Raw genomic sequence first — 22,516 nt, 5'->3', positions numbered from 1 at the left:
AAAATGCGTGCATTTTAGCATTTGAGTCACTTTTCAAAAGTTGCTAAAAGTTCCAAATAATTTTTTTTAAGTAGCTAAATTTGTTGCTAGATGCTGTTTGAAAAGAAAGTTGCCAGGGTAGTCTGAAAAGTTGCTAAATCTAGCAACAAAATTGCTAAATTGGCATCACTGCATGCAGTGGCGGTTCTAGACCATTTCAACTGGGGGGGCCAAGCTGGGGCCAGTTGTACTGTTAGAGGTTACATTAGATGTTATTGTTGTCATATCGTTTTCTTCACTGCATTGCAGGCATTAGCAGGCAAAAGACCATGTTCATATTCATCATCGTTGCCACTGTCTAATAACGAATGTAAATAAAGAACGATCGCAAAAATGAGTTATGTAAAAATTATTTCATACTCCACATTTAGGGGGGCCACAAGGGGGTCCAAAATTGTTGTCACAGGGGCACTGCCCCCCCCCCCCCCCCCCCCCCCTCCCAGAACCGCTAGTGACTGCATGGGACTGCTTCATCTTCTTCTTCTTCTTCTTTGGGATTGGGATTGGCACTGACCCCACCCCCCAGAACCACTAGTGACTGCATGGGACTGCTTCATCTTCTTCTTCTTCTTCTTTGGGATTGGGTTTGCGGATCGCATCCAACTTTTGAGGTGCTTACACCACCACCTACTGTACTGGAGTGTGAGGCCAGTCACGGCCTACCTAAATTACTTTCCGGAAATACAGAATTGGGGAAAAGTGAAATTAGCCTGCCAAGTATTAGCCCTCACACAAAAAACACCCTCCATTCCCCCCATTTAATAACCCTTCTAATCCTTCTCAAGGCAAACGGTCTGGGAGGACAGAATCACATTGGACTTGATGCAGTTGCGCATATAAGAAAGAGGCAAAAGAAGAGGCTCCACTCCCTTCAAAATATTTCTATAAGAGAAGACAACGATAAGCAGAACAAGTAGAGATGTTTTGTATGGAGGTCTGAGAGACTTTTGAATTTGGTCTACAAAAAAATGTAATTGGTCATTTGTTAAGTGAGGCGTATTTGATCGAATAGAAGTTACGTAATGTTTAAGTTACAAATGTACTGATATGAGTGGCCGCATGTGGCTTCTCTGCAACTTTGAGAAAATTATTTTATATCGGAGTTGTCTGCTGTGCACATGCGTATCTGCCCTCTGATTGGCTAGAATGTTCCCACCTGATCTTGCCTCCTCCCGCCTGCCTTTCCGCCTTTTCAACAACGACTCCGGAAAGGAAGAGGCGGAGCGAGAGTGTCCCTTCCCGTCAAAATCTGTTCACGTGGGAATACAGCTATAAGCAGGGGCATCGTGCACCCCAAAAATCTGAGTGGGAACAACGTATGTGAGGATGGCTGGGGAGTGGAACGGAGGGGGGCTAGGCCCCGCATCGTTAAGATGGAGAATTTAGCATTTTTCAAGCAGCTTTTTCCTGCACACTAGAGCTGTAATCATTATGCCCAATTCTATGTAAAATAATTGTATATTTTTCGGTATATCTAAGCATAACTCTTGAGCAGCCTGTATCCTTATGACTGGTTCTTTTGTTAAAGAAACTGCATATGCTTTTCTGCATACCTGCTAAAATCTGGGTAAAAGATTGAAACGAACGTGAGTCTTATTCAGTACGTTTAGTTTTTGCTTGCTTTTCTGAAGTCTACCAACCTTGCAAGCAGGCATGAGCTTGTAACATGGCAATCAACTCTAACTTGATTGATAGCCTGAAATGAAGTCTTGGTAGCTAGTTATGAGGTTGGGAGATTGGGAACCTAATAGAATATATAAATACATATACAGTACCAGTCAAAAGTGTGGACATCTACTCATTCAAGGGTCAGTCAATACAGAACATTTCAAGAACTTTGAAAGTTTCTTCAAGTTCAGTCACAAAAACCATCAAGCGCTATGATGAAACTGGCTCCCATGAGGACCGCCACAGGAAAGGAAGACCCAGAGTTACCTATGCTGCAGAGGATAAGTTAATTAGAGTTAACTGCACCTCAGATCTTAGCCAAAATAAATGCTTCAAAGAGGTCACTTTTGAATGCTGGCGGTGCTTTCACTCTAGTGGTAGCATGAGACGGAGTCTACAACCCACACAAGTGGCTCAGGTAGTGCAGCTCATCCAGGATGGCACATTAATGCGAGCTGTGGCAAGAAGGTTTGCTGTGTCTGTCAGCGTAGTGTCCAGAGCATGGAGGCACTACCAGGAGACAGGCCAGTACATCAGGAGATGTGGAGGAGGCCGTAGGAGGGCAACAACCCAGCAGCAGGACCGCTACCTCCGCCTTTGTGCAAGGAGGAGCAGGAGAAGCACTGCCAGAGCCCTGCAAAATGACCTCCAGCAGGCCACAAATGTGCATGTGTCTGCTCAAACGGTCAGAAACAGACTCCATGAGGGTGGTATGAGGGCCCGACGTCCACAGGTGGGGGTTGTTTTTACAGCCCAACACCGTGCAGGACGTTTGGCATTTGCCAGAGAACACCAAGATTGGCAAATTCGCCACTGGCGCCCTGTGCTCTTCACAGATGAAAGCAGGTTCACACTGAGCACATGTGACAGACGTGACAGAGTCTGGAGACGCCGTGGAGAACGTTCTGCTGCCTGCAACATCCTCCAGCATGACCGGTTTGGCGGTGGGTCAGTCATGGTGTGGGGTGGCATTTCTTTGGGGGGCCGCACAGCCCTCCATGTGCTCGCTAGAGGTAGCCTGACTGCCATTAGGTACCGAGATGAGATCCTCAGACCCCTTGTGAGACCATATGCTGGTGCGGTTGGCCCTGGGTTCCTCCTAATGCAAGACAATGCTAGACCTCATGTGGCTGGAGTGTGTCAGCAGTTCCTGCAAGAGGAAGGCATTGATGCTATGGACTGGCCCGCCCGTTCCCCAGACCTGAATCCAATTGAGCACATCTGGGACATCATGTCTCGCTCCATCCACCAACGCCACGTTGCACCACAGACTGTCCAGGAGTTGGCGGATGCTTTAGTCCAGGGAGGAGATCCCTCAGGAGACCATCCGCCACCTCATCAGGAGCATGCCCAGGCATTGTAGGGAGGTCATACAGGCACATGGAGGCCACACACACTACTGAGCCTCATTTTGACTTGTTTTAAGGACATTACATCAAAGTTGGATCAGCCTGTAGTGTGGTTTTCTACTTTAATTTTGAGTGTGACTCCAAATCCAGACCTCCATGGGTTGATAAATTGGATTTCCATTGATTATTTTTGTGTGATTTTGTTGTCAGCGCATTTAACTGTGTAAAGAAAAACGTATTTAATAAGATTATTTCTTTCATTCAGATCTAGGATGTGTTGTTTAAGTGTTCCCTTTATTTTTTTGAGCAGTATATATATATATATATATTTTTTTTATATACTATGTATTCTTTTAACACGGCAAATCTGAGGGGGCAGACTGAAAAGCAGAACGCCTGCCTTCCCGCCTTTGGAACAAAGACAAGTCTATCTCATCGTTATATAGAGTGTCTCTGGTGCATTCTAAGCACCTTGGGTAGTGTGCAATGTAGCTTACTGGCCCCATCTATTGGTTGTTCTATGAGCATTACCATTTATTGTGTAGATACTTGATACTAGTATGGATACTTGCTTTTCTTGCAATTGTAATAACCTTGAATGTTGCAAATTACACAACACAAAATTCATCATCATCTTCCTCATTATCGTCGTTTTCGTCGTCATTGTAAGGTGGCCCAGCAGTAAGGCTTGAAAGGATCAGAACGGAGGCAGCCGTACTTGCGGAGTCACCATTTAGGGTGGGAATTTACAATGCAGGATTTTTTTTTTTTAGACATTGCACTACGCTTTTTGGGATTGAAGGATGTCATAGACGAGGAGTTGCACAGACCTGGAGAAGTTCTTTCCTCTCAGGTCCCCGGTTATGCATTCCGTTGTGAATTTCCCACCTTTCAGTTTTCCGCTTCCAGTAGTGGGCTGCAATACACCATTTCGGGATGTAGTCTGCCCTAAAAACCCACCTGAAGAAGAACCCTGTATACCCCTCCTTGGAATCTCCCGCCTCAGTTCAAACAATGTATTGGAATTACTTTTACAAAACTGAGAGACTTGTTCAGTGTTTGGTTATATAACTTTACTTTTGAGTTGTTACTCATAAGTTAAACTTTGGGATAAAGAAATGCCTTTACAGTTAAATATCTGGATATAAAGTGATGAGGTCAGCTCTTCAAACATTAAATTACCTTTAATTTTGTGTTGTTGATGACATTGCCATGCCAACAAATGTTTTCCTGTGGTGTGGCCTTGGAGGGGTGACCTCGAAACCAGGGTTACGTCCCAAAGGGCACCCTATTACCTATGGGCCCTGGTAAAAAGTAGTGCACTATATGGGGAATATAGGGTGCCATTTGAGACGCTGACCAGAACACCCCTGGTCAACCTGTGTGTTTAAGCTAATGACATAATTAGCTAATATAAAACATGTATTTATTTGAGATAGTTTATATGTACACACATATAATGATAAATATGCAATGATAAAACATAAAAATTATGTGCTGGAAAAATGAATGTGTTGGTAGGCCTTTCCCTACTACAAATTTGTGCTATATGACCATGAAATAAAGTGCATGGATTATGTGAGCAGTGCTAACAAATACACAGATAAGTATTACAAACATGTTATTTAATGTGTGCCGCCATGTCGGCATAATGCAACTGAGATAGACATGAATGAAAATGGCTTGTGTGTGTATATAGTTGCTTCGGCAGTTCTTTCACATCAGTGCAGGTTAAGAAAATGAGACAAAAATACTTCAGACTATTAAAATGCATCCCTCGATAAACTACAATAATCCAATAGAGGGAGAGGTGGTCTTTTTTACTTTAAAAAGTAATCATCAGCATAGTCGGTCTTGGCCATAGAGAATGATCGAGAGAGCATCTTTATATATGTCCCATTGTGGCGTCTGTGAGCGCAAGGGCAGCACCATTGAGGCAATCTCCATTTGAAGTGGTCAATTTTCTTCTTCAACAATTTTCTTCTTCTATTAAAGGGTGCATACTGCCACCTAGAGTGTGTTGTTTGAACAGGCATAAAGCCAAGATTGGCAATTTACTGCCACCTACAGTCATGGAACATTTGTTCACGGGTATAATTCATTGCCTGATCCCTCCTGAAGACCGGATGGAATCATGTGATCCTTCCTTAACCCATAGGAAGTCCCAACCAGTTGACTACTTTAAAATAGTGGGAACCCTCAATGGCAATGTCTATGCCAAAATGGATTTTATGCATATACTGTAGAGTCCTCTATCTAACTCTATGGTCTTGTGTTTCAATGGAGCCCAAGCATGAGCCAATCCCAACCCTCTGAGTCTGCCAAATTAATTTGGTATGTTCTGAGGGAGAGAGAGATAGAAAGAGAGAGAGAGAGAGAGAGAGAGAGTTGGGGAGAGAGCGAAAGAGGGGGAGAGAAAGAGAGAAAGGGGGAGGGGTAGCTGTGTCACTCTGCAGCCCAGGGACTGCAGGAGAGAGAAGAGAGACAGCTGGTCCTGTATCGTTCATGTCCAAGAGCCCAAGACTGTGTCAGTAATACATCCACTCTGAAAATGGCTGCCACTCCATCAGGGAGAAGATACACATGTTACCCAGCTTTCCTCTTCTTAGGCTTATCACAAAATGGAGATTTTAAATCTGACCACTGGAGTATTGCGAGCTAAACTAATTGATTTCCATTAAGCTGTGCCAATACAGTTCCCTCCGGACTGTGATTATATAGTACCCACCATAGAATATGAATGTTTCTATTCTATTCACCTCAGAACAATCAGTCTGAACTTGACTATGTCTGATGTTTCTCCAAATTGAGCTCGCAGCCGCAAAATGACAATCATCTCGTGATGGATATAAAAAGGAATGAAAAAGTACCGGGAACCAATTATCAAATAATAATTTCCCCCTTTTCAAGATGCATGAAAAAAATGCTCATACCGTATCTGAATAGGGCTATAATCTTGCTATTGGTTAAAATGGCCGCACTGCACTATTTGGCTCATATAAAAGCTCCTATAGGTCTCCCAGGCAGCAGTAATTGAGATCAGATGCGTAATACGTCTCCGACCTGGGCTCTGACTGTGACTGAGTAACCTGGAAGCATTTATTTTATGGAATAGATGTTTAGTTAAGAGCAGCAGCGTAGCTTAATGAGTCTGGACCCAGGCGGCCTGGCCTGGTGATGAATATGATTGGTGAAAGCACTGAAGGCTGGTTCCTGAGTCCTTCCTTCCCCCTGGATCAGGTTTCAGATTAGCAGACTTCCTGTCCAGTTGGTGAGAGTACGGAGTGGACTGACTCTTCAGTTTTAACTGATGGTTTCTGGTGGTGGTGGGGAGCATCATGTATTATCTCAGATGGGGTTTACGACAGAGCCACGCTGTGCTGGTGCTCTAAGAGGCCCTCCGAATCCCATTTGTAACAACTCTGAGGAGAAGCAGCTGATTCGACATGAGTTCTTCAATTTCTTTTGGGGGGGGGGGGGGGCAGAAGTACCTTGATGGCCCTCTTTGGAGATATGGTGTGGGATTTTGATTCTTTGTGAGTTTGTAATAGGATCAACTTGAGTTTTTATAGGTTTACCTGCTTTATATACATTGAGTGTACAAAACAATAGGAACACCTGCTCTTTCCATGACAGACTGGCCAGGTGAATCCAGGTGAAAGCTATGATCCCTTATTGATATCACCTTAATTCTACTTCCATCAGTGTAGATGAAGGGGAGGAGACAGGTTAAAGAAGGATTTTTAAACCTTGAGACAATTGAGACACGGATTGGGTATATATGCCATTCAGAGGGTGAATGGGCAAGACAAAATATTTAAGTGCCTTTGAACGGGGTATGGTAGTAGGTTCCAGGCACACCGGTTTGAGTGTGTCAATAACTGAAACGCTGCTGGGTTTTCACATTCAACAGTTTACTGTGTGTATCAAGAATGGTCCACCACCCAAAGGACATCCAGCCAACTTGACACAACTGTGGGACGCATTGGAGTCAACATGGGCCAGCATCCCTGTGGAACGCTTTCGACACATTGTAGAGTCCATGTCCCGACGATTTGAGTCTGTTCTGAGGGCAAAAGGGGGTGTCCCTAATGTTTTGTGCACTCAGTGTAGGTTGACATGCATAATGATGTCTACAACACAAGTGACAATTCAAAATGTATTTTATAGACAGGAAGTCTAGTCAACGTATAGCCTAAGAGTATATCGTCACCAAACAAAATATAGTGCTGCTAGTAGGAGCAGCCCCCCCTGCGGTGTGTAGTGTGAAATGATCTGTAGGCTGACAGGGGAGCCAGTATTGTGCGCATTTATCATCTGTCAGAAAGTTGGCACAGTTCACTGCAAGAAAACACAGAGGGCCCTCATTATAATGTAGTCAACGTGAGCTCCGGGACAGGGGCCGTGCCGTAAGAGCCTGGGTTTAGGCGTTCAAAGGCAATTAGTGAAGGAGTCCTTTAGGGATTTTCTCTGCTCATTGTGCATCAAAATGGAATACACACAAGAGCATGAGTTGCTCATTTGCTGTAGCACTTTGGTTGTCTACTCTGTGGGTTATGTCACTTGATGATGTGTCCACAATTCTACACCGGGAGTGTATGGCCTGTCAACTAAAGTCTTTGTCCCTCAGTCCCTGATAAATGTCCAATTGCCTATATCTATCCTTGTGCTGGGCAGTTGAAAGGTGTAGACTTGTATCACATGTTTCGTCTCCTTCTCAACAGTGGCGAATGAGCAGGGGGACTCATTGAAACCCAACTGCTGTGGAGGAGAAATGACTCTGACTTTGGTCCAGGTTACAGACTCTATCCAGTCCCACACTTATAAATACTCCTCACCTTCCTGTCCCACCTTGAGTATTCCCTCTGGTTGTTTAGAGTGTACGAGTGGCAAGCCTCGGCCACCTCTCCTTGACAGTGCTAGATTGGATACACTCTGAGTTGTTAGGATCAACAGGAGGAGCAGGATATTGCAGCCGGCATTAAAACAAACATACAATGGCCTGCTGCACAAATAATCTCCAAGTTGAGCCGATATGATCTGACAGTTTAAACACTTGAACTCAAAGACGCCCTGTTTTGGGGGGATTGCTCACTGCCAGGGTGTATTCTGGACCCAAGGGCTTTTTCTTCTGATTAGGGCTTGTTTCACTGTGAATTGCTCGGGTCACTGTAGGTAAGTGTCGGAAGGAAACCATTTTCCTCCTGAAGCTAGTTACCTGATTGTGTAAATAGCTGACCCCTGACCCCAACCCCACTCCACACGTATTTGAGACTGGGGCTGATGTTAGGACTGGGGCTGGGGTTAGGGATGGGGTTAGGGCTGGGGCTAGGGTTAGGACTGGGGCTGGGGTTAGAACTGGGGCTGGGATTGGGGCTGGGGTTAGGACTGGGGCTGGGGTTAGGGCTGGGGCTGGGGTTAGGGCTGTGGCTGGGGTTAGGGCTGGGGTTAGGGCTGGGGCTGGGGTTAGGGATGGGGCTGGGGTTAGGGCTGGGGCTGGGGTTAGGGCTGTGGCTGGAGCTGGGATTGGGGCTGGGGTTAGGGCTGGGGCTGGGGCTGGGGTTAGGACTGGGGCTGGGGTTAGGACTGGGGCTGGGGTTAGGACTGGGGCTGGGGTTAGGGCTGGGGTTAGGGATGGGGTTAGGGCTGGGGTTAGGACTGGGGTTAGGACTGGGGCTGGGGTTAGGACTGGGGCTGGGGTTAGGGCTGGGGCTGGGGTTAGGGCTGGGGTTAGGGATGGGGTTAGGGCTGGGGTTAGGGCTAAGGTTAGAACTGGGGCTGGGGTTAGGGCTGGGGTTAGGACTGGGGTTAGGACTGGGGTTAGGACTGGGGCTGGGGTTAGGGATGGGGCTGGCATGTTTACCAAAGGCAGGATTTCTGCAATACAATAACTGTGTCAATGTTTACCACAGAGGTTGACAGTCAGTCAGTCAGTCAGTCAGTCAGTCGCGTCCCTGGACACCTGCACACGACCCCCAAAACGAGTGGACAATCCATTACCATATTTACAGAGTCCCCTTACAGCCTGTATATTTTACATCCTTCAGAGAAAAAACATGAACTCTCCTTGCTGCTCAGCTCCAACCTATCGGCTGCCTCCTAGTCATAAACACGGAGGCATACTGTAATCCACTTGATAAATATCAACTAAAATAAAGCAATCAGCTGAAAGCAATTTGCATGTCTGTGTTGGAGCCAGCGGCTGGTGATTTTCTCTGCTGTCATCCATCATGGGCTCCCGACTCAGGCCAAGATACACAATGCCCTTAAATTGCTGTCATATGGAGCCTAAGTTCTGAAAAACCCACCATTTCTCCTGGTCTGTACTTCAAATAAACTTGTTTGTCTAATGACTGTAGAGTTTTTGTTGTCCACTTACAGTACAACAATGCTTCAGAGAGAAAGTTGGTGTAAAGTGTTATTTCCTTTGTTTGTTGTAAGATTGGCCGCATGCAGGACCTCAACTAGAGTTTTTTTATTTTGAGAGTAGCGCCAGCCTAGTGTTACAGTGAACTCCTCATGGGGATGGACAACCATGGGCCAGCATCTGTACCAGGTCACAATTCAATATGTCATTATAAAGGCAACATGTGTCCACCCATTAGTTAGCTTACTTATCAGAGATAATGTTTGAGTAATTTCCATTACAATAAAGGGTTTCAGGAATCTCTGCACCAAACCAAAAATATAGAGAAAGCTGTATATGAGCTGCGGTGCTTACCCAAAAAAAGTATCCAAAAGGGGGCTGACTGAAATATATTGAATTAATAAATGTAAAGTAAGCAAGAACAAACTTGTATTGTCGTGCTCTACAATAACGGACCAATGGAAATATGAATATAATAAACTGCCAGCACCCGTTGGTTCACCCATCATTTCCAACTCCACAGTGTTGCAGTGTGTTGTATGGTGAAACAAGCCCACAGTGGCAGAGGTACTACAGAAACAAGATAAGGTCCCAGTGTTGGGTTTGGGCTTCGCTGCCTCGTTCCCCAAACATTTTCTTTCAGCGAACATGCCAAGCAGAGCATCTGTCATTCTGTCAGTGTGTGTGTGTGTGTGTGTGTGTGTGTGTGTGTGTGTGTGTGTGTGTGTGTGTGTGTGTGTGTGTGTGTGTGTGTGTGTGTGTGTGTGTGTGTGTGTGTGTGTGTGTGTGTGTGTGTGTGTGTGGGGCGGGACATCTGTAATCGACACCATCAGGGGAAAACCCTGGAACGATACAGAGGGGTGTGAGTTTACCTCAACTGCACAGGAAAGATCAACATACTTTAGTGAGCCTTGTTCCACATTATGCTGAAGGGGACATAGACATCTGGTCAAAAACATTTCTTGATATAGAGGCCAACTTTAATGAGATACTTTTCAGTAAACCTGAGCTGGGAGCTATTCCAAATCCTGTACTAGACTAGTATAACAGTTTTGGACTAGACTAGTAATAGATTGATTGTGCCATTGCAATATGTGATAACTGGTATTAACCATGAGATGGGGCTGTTTGTTTCACCCACTCAGAACAAAGCAAATACCGTAGCTTACACGAATACGCATTAGAGAAAATAGCTATCATGACGATAGAATCTATAAAAGGTAACATCTTCTGATTCCCGTCTCTCCCCTGTCACCTCAAATAATGAAGTAACACTTTAACAAGAGCCTAGTTTACCTGTTACATACTGAAAGACCGACAGACTAGAACACGTTGTTCTAGTTGACTAGTTTTCCAAGTGAGACAACAGGACTCTTCCTTAATGCTGATAATTCCCCTCTATGCACTGAGCGCACAAATAAATAACGTCCTCAAATAACCCCTCCTCATTTTACACACGCGTTCACACAGACCCAACGACACACGTAATCTGTCCTCGACGTACTGACCCATGGACTGTCCACTGGGGCCTATTCGGTGACTGTGATGGCTTCAGCACGTGTAATGCAGGTTGTTGTTTTTGAGGTGGGGTACTGAACACTTATTTTTCTGTGTGGAACATGCTGTTCATACATCCACAGAACAGCACAGGATGCAGCAGGTGACACATCGCCATTAGCGAACTTTCCTATTATCTGAGGTTACAGCCAATCTTAACAGACTTCACAATTGAGTTGATTTACAGTAAATTCTTAGAGCAGCAGCTGAAGAAGCAAACACAAAGAAACTGATGCAGTGCAGAATGACTATTCTCTCTAGGCAGATGGGTCGCCTCCCACAATGTGAACCATGTTCCAGCATAGGTCTGGGATTTCCGAGACTACAGAATGACTAAACAGAAAAGAGAGAGTCATCTATTCTATTTGAATGTATTACAATAGGATCATAGGTTACAGTTAATTGCATGAATATTCTACTTCATAATATAGAAGGACTGAAGGAGACAGCAAAAGCCTGTTACTGACCATCCCATGCTGTGCCATTACAGAGCTGCATGGATGGCTTGCAGGTGGAGTCTGGGAAAGTGACACTCCCCTGAATTGACACAGTTGAATATATTGTTGTAACACTCTGGACAATGACGCTCCTCCGGTTCATACTTAATCACCTTTGTTTATTTGCTTTCAGAACAAGTAAGCAGGCCTAAATCAATGGAGGTTCCTGAAACAATCCCAATGTGCAACAAATCATACCTCCAAGGAGCACTTCATGTCCTCACAAACACGTTGAACACTGCAGTGTGTTCTCTAGACATGAAAGATGGACGGCATGGTTTTATGGGGAGGCATACTTTGATGGAACACACACACACTTCTGACATGTCCACGTATATTGAGAGATTTTTACATTTATGAAACCAGATCAAATAAGTAGACCTAGATTTTGTGTTTGATATTATGTGTATTTAAACCTTTTCAGTATCTTTCTGGTTAGCAAGAATGTAAGCATTCCGCTGATTCAGTCCTCAAATCATCACAAGTAGGCCTACTGCAGACAATGTGAATGCGAAAAAACATGTTCTACATTTTTCTAAAGCCACATTTTTATATTTTACACAATGGTATTTATTTAATCAACTGTATATGCTATATCTCATATTTATGCATCTGTTGTATGCAACAACAAAAAAATGAATTCTGCTCTTTTTGCCACCCACCTATTCCTATTCTTCTCAAAGCAGACGGGGAGTAACTTCCATTTTGAAGAGGTGGAGGGGGAGTGCCTGAAGGACCAGTTATTGCCCGTCCCCAGCCGCTCAAGAGCTTTCTTGAATGGACACCGGTCGCTGAATTTGTTGAACGCACCGACTGACACAGAGGGGAGCGCGCGGGATAGGCCTACCCAACTCAGCGCATGCCGATACATCGCACGCCACGGCTCACTCGATTTGGACTAATTCAGAGAAAGTGGCTGCAGCTTCAACAACACAATGCAAAGAACTGTATCTTGGAAATAAACACCAACAGGCAGTGACAGTAAGATAAACAAAAAAAAGGCTAACTGTCCTAGATAATTCAACGTATATTTATGGAGTTTCGAGCCAGGGAAAATGCATTTTGCTGTTTGTAATTTTTCAAGCGTAAAATCATAATTCGCTACTGAACCCATCCCGGGACCGATTTGGATACCGCCTGCCTCTGAACAGTGTTAACGGGTCTCCTGCATGTACTGGAAAAATGAAGCTCTGTCCCCACACCCAGAGGAGAACAAAGTTTTATTGGACAATGTTTTCGTTGATCAGGTACATCACATGACATATCATTTGAAAATGTGCCTATGCTCTATAGCCTATCGACTCATTACAAGTGAATACTTATTTGCTTGCGCTGCTCTCTGAAATATCCTAGTGGATTGGCTTTTTGTTTTCCACGTTCCAGCCTATGTTTAATGACAATTATATAGATATTTCACATTTGTGCTAGCGTAATTTCGTTTAAACGAAGGCCAAAATGGATTCTGAATCCCACCCAAACCCAGATTTTTGGCACTCTTGAATACCGTTATAATCACCAAGAGAGCTTCAAGTGGCCTATCATAAGCGAAGCCGAGACAATCACGCTCCTTTATGTTTCAAGTTATGTACATTGTCTCCTATGAATAGTGCGACGTTCAAGAGGCTCTTCACATCCTAGTCTTGTGTACAGAAATTCGATTTTCGATTACGGCTATTAAAATTAAAATATGCAATTCTTCTGGTGGCGCGATGCCTTCTCTGATTGACAGTTGAAATTGACACCCTGGCTGCCTCTAATCTCGAGCATTTGAAGCCATCACTAATTGCAGGTAGTCCATCTTTTCAGTGTTTTCGATTGCATGGGAACTATTAGACTATGCGATTATTTTAGGAGGTAGCCTACGGGTTGTGCATAAAGGGGAAAAGAAATCCTAATTCTAATTGCTTCATCAAAATTATCTTTTGTTGCCAGGATTTAAATGCCTGAGAAAGTATTATTCATTGTTTTGCACCGGATATAGCTTGAGGTATGGGCTGGTAGGGATGCATAGCCGAAAGCGCAAAGCAGAGCAGGGCGCAGAGCAGACTTCAGTCGCAGCTCCAGGCTTCATCTACACGGCTGTTTTTCCACAAACAGAATAGCTTCATAATGGTGAGTTATTAAAACATAAGACATTAACGATTTTATTTAATCAAAATAGGAACTTCGACATGATCATAGGAGACTTGGCCGAAATTGGATTCCCTTTTTTTCATTTCCCAACCCCATTTTCATAGTTTACATTTGTGACAGGCCTTTGAAGTTTTGTTTTCAGTAGCATAATGTTGTAGTAAGCCCATTTCATTCGATCTTTCTTTGCATTCAGGCCTACTCTATGCAATGCCTGTTTTCTTGTAACCTATGAGGGCTTGTCTTGTACGGTGCCATGTGTCCTGTAATTCATACGAGTCTATAGGCCTTTTGCCTTGCATCCAGGTCTCTCTATAAGATTATGACAAGAAAAATCTATCCCAAACCTCAGTCTCACTCCGACGGGGAGCCTCACGAGGATGTGAAAGTAGAGGCTCCTTTCCTGCCCAGTCCTCCGGTAACACCGTCTATGTGTTCGCCTCCGACCCTGGCCTCCCCGACGCCGGTTCGGTCCAACGGGAAAAACCAGTGTGCCAGCTGCGGCACAGAGATCCAGGACAGATACCTACTGAAGGTAAACATTATAATGCCTTTTATTACACCGGTCAAATCAAGTATAATTTACGATTCAATTTCAAACCTATTTCTTCCTCACAAGTTGCCTGCATATTTACATAATCTTTCAAGTTACTTCCATTTTATAGAATAAGTACCCCAAACAAATTATTATTACATTATTATTATTATTATTATTATTATTATTATTATTACTACGAGTATTTATTTCTCATGGCAGGTGAACAATTTGAATTGGCACGTGGGATGTCTGGAGTGCTCAGTCTGCAGAGTATCATTACGTCAGCACAATAGCTGCTACATCAAAAACAAAGAAATCTTTTGCAAATTGGATTATTTCAGGTAGGGTAAGTTTTGCTATTTGTTTTCCATAAAATGTAGGCTGCTGTATGTTCTATGTTTGGCTCTAATGTTCACAAACAATGGATTACTTATCACATCTTATTGCAGGGAGATCGTTTAAGATTGACCATACTGAGAATATCCTATTTCTATTCTGTTCCGTTGGTATATAGGTTTTATTTAAAACAAAAAATACATTATGTCAAGGCAAGTGTTTCGTTATATCTCGGGGCAAGTAAACAGGATTGGACTGGTTTTTTTTTTTTTTTTTTTTTTTTTCGTTGTAAGGTCTAAATCACACCAATTCATAGACACGCATTACCTTTGTTATAGCAAAAACAAATCTGTTAACATCATAAATATGCACACTTTTACACCCAATATCAATTTTTTTGTCAAAATTACTTCGGAATGTTTCTCTTTAGATATATTTAAATTATTGCCTTTGCTGATAATGTGGTGGACATTATCAACATTTTTGCTCTCAATCATGATTCTTACAACTTTGAGATCACTCTATTTAAGCTATTCGTTTTCGTTGTTCTTCATTTATCAATTCATCGTTCCCTCCTTCGACCAGGGCCATTGCTAAAATACTGTTTAATTTATCAAGGGCTATTTTTCTCACTCACAGAAAGTTCACATTTTCGTCATATACTGGCGCTCTATAGGCTATTTGTAGCATGCCAACTAATTAAACACTATTTATTGTTATATTATCATGATTCTATAATTATATTGCTATTGTTATCCTATTGCTGCTGCGATTATTGTTTTAATTAACAGTAGGCTCAGTTATATTTGACTAAAGTGAAATTAGATTGGAAAAGCAATGCTGTTGATAATCTTTTACAATAAGAGTTTCTTTCTATTTCTGGCCTGCACAACATTTCCTTTGATTACACATTTACTTTAACTAGTAGCAGTGAAAGACTACTAAAAATGCCCCCTTCTCCTCTCTGTCTCATCACAGTAGGTTTGGCACCAAGTGTAGCCAGTGCGGGCGCCAGGTGTATGCCACTGACTGGGTACGGCGGGCACGGGGCAGTGTGTACCACCTGGCCTGCTTCGCCTGCTACTCCTGTAAGAGGCAGCTGTCCACGGGGGAAGAGTTTGGTCTGGTGGAGGGCAGGGTACTGTGTCGGGCTCACTACGACACCATGGTGGAGAACCTCCAGAGAGCGGCAGAGAACGGTAGGTCTTCAGACAGGTGTCTCAGACAATGTCAGGGAGCAGGGTACCCAAATATGAGCCATGTATGGGATATTCTCAAGTTAGGATTCGTCCCTGTGGGAAACTGCATTGGGGAAGAATTCAGACATAATTCGTGTCATACTTGTTTTACCTCGAGGAATTTCTGTTTTGATATCCAGCACCTGCACAAATTGCATGTGCACGATCTCTTTCAGGTTAGTTATAGTGAACAATATTAAACTGTGTGGTGATGTTTCTTTCCTTCTTGTTCCTGGGACTTAGGGACAGGTCTCACTTTAGAGGGAGCCTTGCCCTCTGATCAGGATGGCCAACCAAAACCAGCCAAGAGAGCACGCACTTCCTTCAGCGCTGAGCAGCTACAGGTACGGTAGGTGTGTGTTTATGGGTGTGAGTGTCTGTGAAAGTATGCGCAGTATTTGTGTGCGAACTAGAGAGACGCAGTGACAGGGTGGCATAGTTTTAGTGTTCCATTTTCCATAATTCAGATGAATGTGACTGTCTGACTGAATTTGCTCGATTCAGTGAATATACAGCTGAATATGTAGCTTCATGACTGAGTTTGCTCGGTTCCCAGGTGATGCAGTCTCAGTTTTACCAAGACAACAACCCTGATACCCAGACCTTACAGAAGCTGGCAGACATGACAGGACTGAGCAGACGGGTCATACAAGTATGTGTGATAATATCAAACTAGTGGGTGTAATGTTGTTAGACATATTGAAAATGAATGTATGGTGTAATAACATAGATAATATGATGTGATAAAAGAATTCATCTTTACCAGATTACTTCTTGCATACACCATTCAATGATCTTAAGTAATGTTACATTTTCAATAGGTTTGGTTTCAAAACTGCAGAGCAAGACATAAAAAGCACCCTCCCGTCCAGCACAGCGGTCACCTCCAGGGCGCCCCTTACCCCCACTCTAGATTGCCCCCCTCACTGCCAGACAACCTCTACTCCCCCTTCAGCAGTCCCGACAGACCACACCTGCTGGCTCTGCATGGATATATAGACAGTGAGTTGGTTCTTCCCTCTCGATGGACAAAACATACATGTACATTGAGGTGACTTTGGCTCTAACCGAATTTTCAACTTTTTTGCTCTACCAATTAACATTATCAAAGATATGATTCTGCCCATAGTGTATTTCAGTTCACGTCACATCACCATATGGCTTCTTGTGCGATGTATTTAGTCTTATTGCATTTAATAACAAATATATATTTCTGTTGCTTCCTGTGCACAGGTCATCCCTTCTCGATGCTGTCCTCTCCTAACCACCTCATCCACCCAGGCATGACCTTACCACAGTTGCCCATCAGCCACTAAGTAATGCCCCTGAGACCACCTCCTCCACAAGCCGTCTCTCTCGCGGACCTTTCCATCCTAAAACTTTGAGAACATTTCAACATTTGTCTCTTCCATTTTACTATACAAGAGGACTTTTACTGTCTCCATAGTATGCAGAGGTGGAGATATCACATATTCAAACGGATGGACGGTTTTATAAAGGCAGCTAGACTTTAGATCGTCGTTGGAAAAACATCCCAGTTCAATACAAATGTGGTAATCATCAGGACCAGATTACACCACCCATTCCTTGACAGGGAATGAGTTGGATCTCCAGGACCAGGGTTAGGAACAGGAAGACTCTTCCAACAGAAAATCTCATTTCAATCCCTGCGGATTCAGATTTTTTCATTGTCTTATTCATCAACTTATAGTCCTGAAGGTATTTCATGTTTCAATTCCATTTGTTTTAAATATGACTTTTTTCTGTTATTCCGTCTGCCTGTTTTCCTGTATAAAACCCTCCCATGCATGGACTACATATTTCTGTGTAAGGTGAGGATGAAGACTCTTCTGATCTTGTGTGTTTAGAGAGAGGCGGCCTTGTGTGTTGTATTTACTTATTTCGCTTGTGAAATGGAAAGCTTGTGTCCATTTATTTATTCAAAAAGATACTTCACCTAGAAGCACTTTTAAAAATGCTTTCAAATGAAAGAAATCATTTATTGTAAATTGTACATACTTTACCGATGTAATAAAATGTGCCTGAAAGAGTGTTGGAAAAATAGATAATTTCACGTAAATTCACATAGAAATTAAACACTTTGGTTTTTCAGCCAGACATGACAGGATTTAAGTCCCATAATCTTACGTTAAGGATTTAAGTCCCATCGTTTTGTGTAATAGGGAGAATGCTGTGCTGAAGATAAAATACACACTTTAAATGATTATTTCACAAATGCGCGTGCACACATCCACCCACCCACTCACCCCACTGATAGAAGCACCTTACACTCATTGAACAACATTAAATCCATCAGGCCACCCGGTAAAGGCCAAGTATCCTTTATAACCTGTATTTAACAGCAATATTCATGGGTATGTAATGATCAAGCTACAGGTTGAGGGTCCCCAATTTAGTCCCTATGTGTTTAACGTCCGCAACAATCAATCCGATGGCAAGAACCATTTAAAGCGTTTAACTCTGTGGATAGTATTGATCTAGCACTCTGTTTAATTCCATAAGTCCATTTAACTGTGTTAATCTGAAATTGTTGTATTGATTGGCAGCACTCAAGCTGCATTTGTGGCAAACAAACTGAATAATGAACTCAGGAAAATATAGTCTTGACCGTTTCCTTTGTTAGGGACCCCAGTCAGTTATCTGTTTTAACACTTTACCTGGATCAATTCCCATTTTAATGCTCTTTTCAAGTAGGTCGACGGTCCGTCTTCCCTGATATTTTAGAATTTGACAAAATGAGAGAAAAATCCAGCTCAACGCCCCTTGATAAAAAGCAGTACAATGCTTCAACCTGTTTTACTACCTGTTATTCTTTGCCTTATAAAATTGAAGTGAAACACGGATTATTCATCACAGTAATTCAATTAACAAACCTATTCAGCCTCATATTGCATACAGTGTTTTCAGCTCACATAATCACAATTCTTGTGAAATAGTACATTGAGTTAAACAGGTCTTATCATATGCAATGAAAGTGAGACAGGAACGATACTCTGACAGGCCTCGCACGCACACACACACACACACACACACACACGCACGCACGCACGCACGCACGCACGCACGCACGCACACACACACACACACACACATATACTATCGTTAAATCCCTTCCCAGTAAACAGCTCTGATACTCTTGCCACATACTGTGGAACAAATGGAAACCACAATCATTCCATGCTAAAATATCAGCAACAGACATCTCTGTCTGGAGCTCACATATCTGGCATCCCAGTCGCAACCTCTCTCTCTGTAATTCTGTCAGAGGGAAATCACTTGAAATCAAAGAATCTTGTTGTTGGCATTCAATGAAGGGACATGTGCTTTGAATTTGATGCATGACAGCACCAGCAAAGTATGTTTGACCAAGAAGAGGATGTACTGTAAGGTTTCTGTCTGTTGTTTGAGAATCTCATGGATTCCAAATGTTTTAAGTGTATTGGTAAAGGCCAATGGGACCAATTGAAATGAAGATACATCCAGCCTCACCGGCCCTCTATTATCAAAGTTTCCTGCAGGCACAGATCTGGGATCAGCGTGGTCTTACTCAATCGATCCTCAACCATTAGGAAGGGGAGAATGCATAACTGACCTTAGATCAGTGTTTAGTGGCATCAACCTACAGAAGGACCACTCTTCACCACAAGAGGGCATACATCCAATAACCACATCATCCCAAGCAATCGACTGACCATTGGTGCTCTTGGGAGTAGGAGTAGATGAGTTTCCCCTTGACACTGATTTAAGGTCAGGTTAGCATTTTCCTTCCTAATGGTTTAGGTATAGGATTGAGAGAGTAAGCTGATCCTAGATATATGCTTATGGGAAATTTCTACCCAGAACACGTTCTTGCTGCATTAGGAGACAAAGAATGTTAGATACATGACTGCATTTTCTTGACCCAGTGACACTGTGTGTGGAGGGACACAGAAACCAGAGCTACAGTAAAAAGAGGGGTATATATTGTAGATAGAAGCAGCAACAATGGCTTCCCTTGTGCTCTGATTTGACTATTGAAGATTTAATTAGAGATGGGCATGCTTTGACTGAGCCAGGTGTGGATCAGGGGAGATACGAAACCCGCCCAACATCAGTGGAGCAACCAAGTGGACATTGACACATCTAAACAAAGACAAGGAGGAGGAAACGGAATCTCAAGATGTGGTCGATTACAGGGAGAGATGGGAAAGAGGAACAGTCAGGTACAACAGTTGAACAGTTTGGAACTTTAATATTCATTCTAATTACTCAATAATGATTATTTTTAAATACAAATTGTATAACTTTGTCTCTACATTATATTCAAAGTCACTTTTTTTGGTTATGCTTTTACAATCAAACCAAGTGACATGAAAAAAAAATCTTAATTCCTTGATGTGACTGGTTTTACGAGACACCACCAATAAGCAATGCTATCAGCTATGTGTATCTGATTTGCCTTTCTTGAACCTTACTAGATGTAATCTGTGAAACGACCTTTTCATTTTATTTCATGCAAAGAACTGCCTTTGTGTAGAATAATAAACAGATGATTATCAATCAGGCATATTCTGGGCTACAGTCCAACTAAATGACATATAAACGCAAATTAGATGTTTTTTTTGTCAAATCAAATTCTCTAAAAGCATGAAAGCGTGAAACAGACAGAATAGAGGTTTTAGAGCCATGGTTCTCCATGCACAAGCATCTCTGGTAGTTAGAACTCTCATTTTGTCATAATGTCATGCGTCTGCCCTGTGATTGGCGGGCTCAAGTGTTTACAGATGAAATGAGGCCCCTGTGCTAATGAATAGGCCTCTGATTGCAGGATTCCTCTTTCAGAATTACAGCGTAGCTCCACTGATGAGCAATTACATCTACAGTACCTCTCGTCTCTGTTCTGCTGCGTATTCACATCACATCACTGCTCCTGCTATTCATCATCATACTGATCAGCAGCACTCAACAGCTCTCGCAACAGTCAACAGAAGTGTGCTGACGGGTGCTAAGAGAATCTTCATCTTCCTCCTCTTCCTCTTCCGAATACAACATTTATTTCTGAAGTCTCATTTTCATTCTCCGCCTGCTTTTTTTGCATGTGCATTTTTTTTTTCTGTTGTGAGAAACCCTCATCCATACAGCGTATCACAATGAAGTACAGAGAACAGCTAATGACAAAAACAAGAATAATGCTCACAGAAGGGCTTAGATTATCTAACATAGGTACTAATGATGAAATACTGTGGGCTAGTAAAAAGGCAAGTATATTTTTCTAGGAATGCCTCAGCTTGTTGACCTCGCTAAAAGGCTTCTCTCTGTCATTCCCCCCAGAGTATTCACACCGGATATCAAGAATAATACAGGGATTCCCAGTCATGCAAGTTCAACACAAAATATGGGGTGATTGTGGCTTTTTTTAAGCATTAGAGAAATGTTGTTGTTGGAACACTATAGTTGTACTTTAACCTCGCATTTAAGGTTATTTCTGACATGTAGCGTTATTCATCAGTTGCTTTTGTGACAAGACAGAAGAAATGTCTTCATGAAGGAAGTTCAACCCCACTCTCTATTTTGAAACCCAAACTAGCTGGCTGAGGGCCAGTGGTTGAAAACCAGACCGCAACGGTCTATAGCAGAGCAGTGCTGAGAGAAACACTTCACTTTGAGGCCAAGAGCATCATGTTTATGGACATTGTGTCGAGTTCGTTTAAAAAAAAAATACTGAACGGCATTACAGTCATTCGCATGTGCATTTTTGTCAAATATGGGAGAAATGTGAGAATCTTCTAAAAATGTAGACTGTACACAGTGGAGTCTAAATGCTAGAACATAAATAGCATAAGCTTAGATTCCTACAGTAGCACACAGTACTACACTAAGAACCATACAGATGTGAATTCAACATGAGGAGTAGCCTACCCCTGAGGAAAACTGAGGAAATAGCTAACACAAATGATTAACTTTGGCTCAAAGCCCACCCTCCACTTTGCAAAAATAAATATGAAACTTCAGCGTGAGTCAAAAATGTGTTTATTTATCAGGGTGACATCTTACAACTGTAAAGCAGTACTTGAGTTTGATTAATGATTGGCTACACTCACTACCCTATAATTCACTGGTAACATCTTGGAAGCATCATCCCGGCTGTGGCTGCTGAATTGTATTGTTCTGGCAGGGACCGGGGATCAGGCATCTGGAAGACTGGGGAGTAGACGTTTCCAAACAGCCTTTTAGCTTACAGAATATACCCCTGCCCTCTCAGACATAATTAGGGGAGAGTGGGGTAAGTTGAGACATTTTTTTTTTTTTTTACATTCAGTATCACTTCAAGCTAAGTATTCTAACAAAGATATCTACATATATTTCAGGATGTGTATCCCTGGAAATAATCAGAATTCATGTAAACATACATTTTGAAAACATAGCTTTTCCAAAAAAAAGTGGTCTCTTGGTATGAGGTGAGTTGAGCATAGGGACAGGGTAGGTTGAGCCGACCTCGGGTTAAGTGCGTGATGTCCTGTGACAGTAGGTCGAAGTTTAATTCATGGAATGGGGGTGTGGTATATTGTATAATCTTAAATGTATGCCTACATTCAGATATAGATCTGTTCAATATCACTTACCCTTCCATTTCTTGACCAGTTGTCTGGGACGTTGTTCCGCTGTGCCAATTCATAGGCAAGTTCTCTGCATTTGAGGTTATTAAGCCCATGAAACTGGTCCATGAGATTCTTGATATGTTTAGCAAGCTCAGACTCCATGTCACTGTGTGTCTATGCAACTCTATCATAGCCTCT

At 42.7% G+C, this 22,516-nt stretch overlaps 1 protein-coding gene and 1 long non-coding RNA gene across 3 annotated transcripts in view; both read left to right on the top strand.

The window, feature by feature from the left end:
* LOC145862392 (uncharacterized) overlaps positions 1-22,516 on the top strand; it is a 386,091-nt gene that overhangs the window by 5,833 nt on the left and 357,742 nt on the right. The window lies entirely within an intron of this gene.
* LOC106580019 (LIM/homeobox protein Lhx6) lies at positions 12,143-17,770 on the top strand. 2 transcript variants are annotated; one of them, XM_014160561.3, is made up of 8 exons: positions 12,143-12,724; positions 13,960-14,142; positions 14,365-14,486; positions 15,460-15,680; positions 15,963-16,063; positions 16,276-16,371; positions 16,541-16,721; positions 16,953-17,770. In XM_014160561.3, exons 1-8 carry the CDS (start codon positions 12,647-12,649, stop codon positions 17,033-17,035), a joined length of 1,065 nt encoding a protein of 354 aa, XP_014016036.1. In that variant the 5' UTR covers positions 12,143-12,646; the 3' UTR covers positions 17,036-17,770. The 2 variants fall into 2 exon arrangements, with proteins under 2 accessions (XP_014016036.1, XP_014016039.1); XM_014160564.3 differs by lacking the exon at positions 12,143-12,724 and adding an exon at positions 12,746-13,589.

The sequence above is a fragment of the Salmo salar genome, chromosome 20 (genome assembly GCF_965601325.2).
Source record: "Salmo salar chromosome 20, fSalSal1, whole genome shotgun sequence".
NCBI classification, from domain to species: domain Eukaryota; kingdom Metazoa; phylum Chordata; class Actinopteri; order Salmoniformes; family Salmonidae; genus Salmo; species Salmo salar.
This window is presented reverse-complemented; position numbering and strand designations above follow the sequence as displayed.

Bases quoted from the DNA above. Each gene is read 5' to 3' on its own strand.
- LOC106580019 (XM_014160561.3), top strand. From the start codon at position 12,647: ATGTACTGGAAAAATGAAGCTCTGTCCCCACACCCAGAGGAGAACAAA. The intron at 12,725-13,959 runs GTACATCACATG...CCCAAACCTCAG, and splicing joins ACAATGTTTTCGTTGATCAG to TCTCACTCCGACGGGGAGCC. The intron at 14,487-15,459 runs GTAGGGTAAGTT...GTCTCATCACAG, and splicing joins TGCAAATTGGATTATTTCAG to TAGGTTTGGCACCAAGTGTA.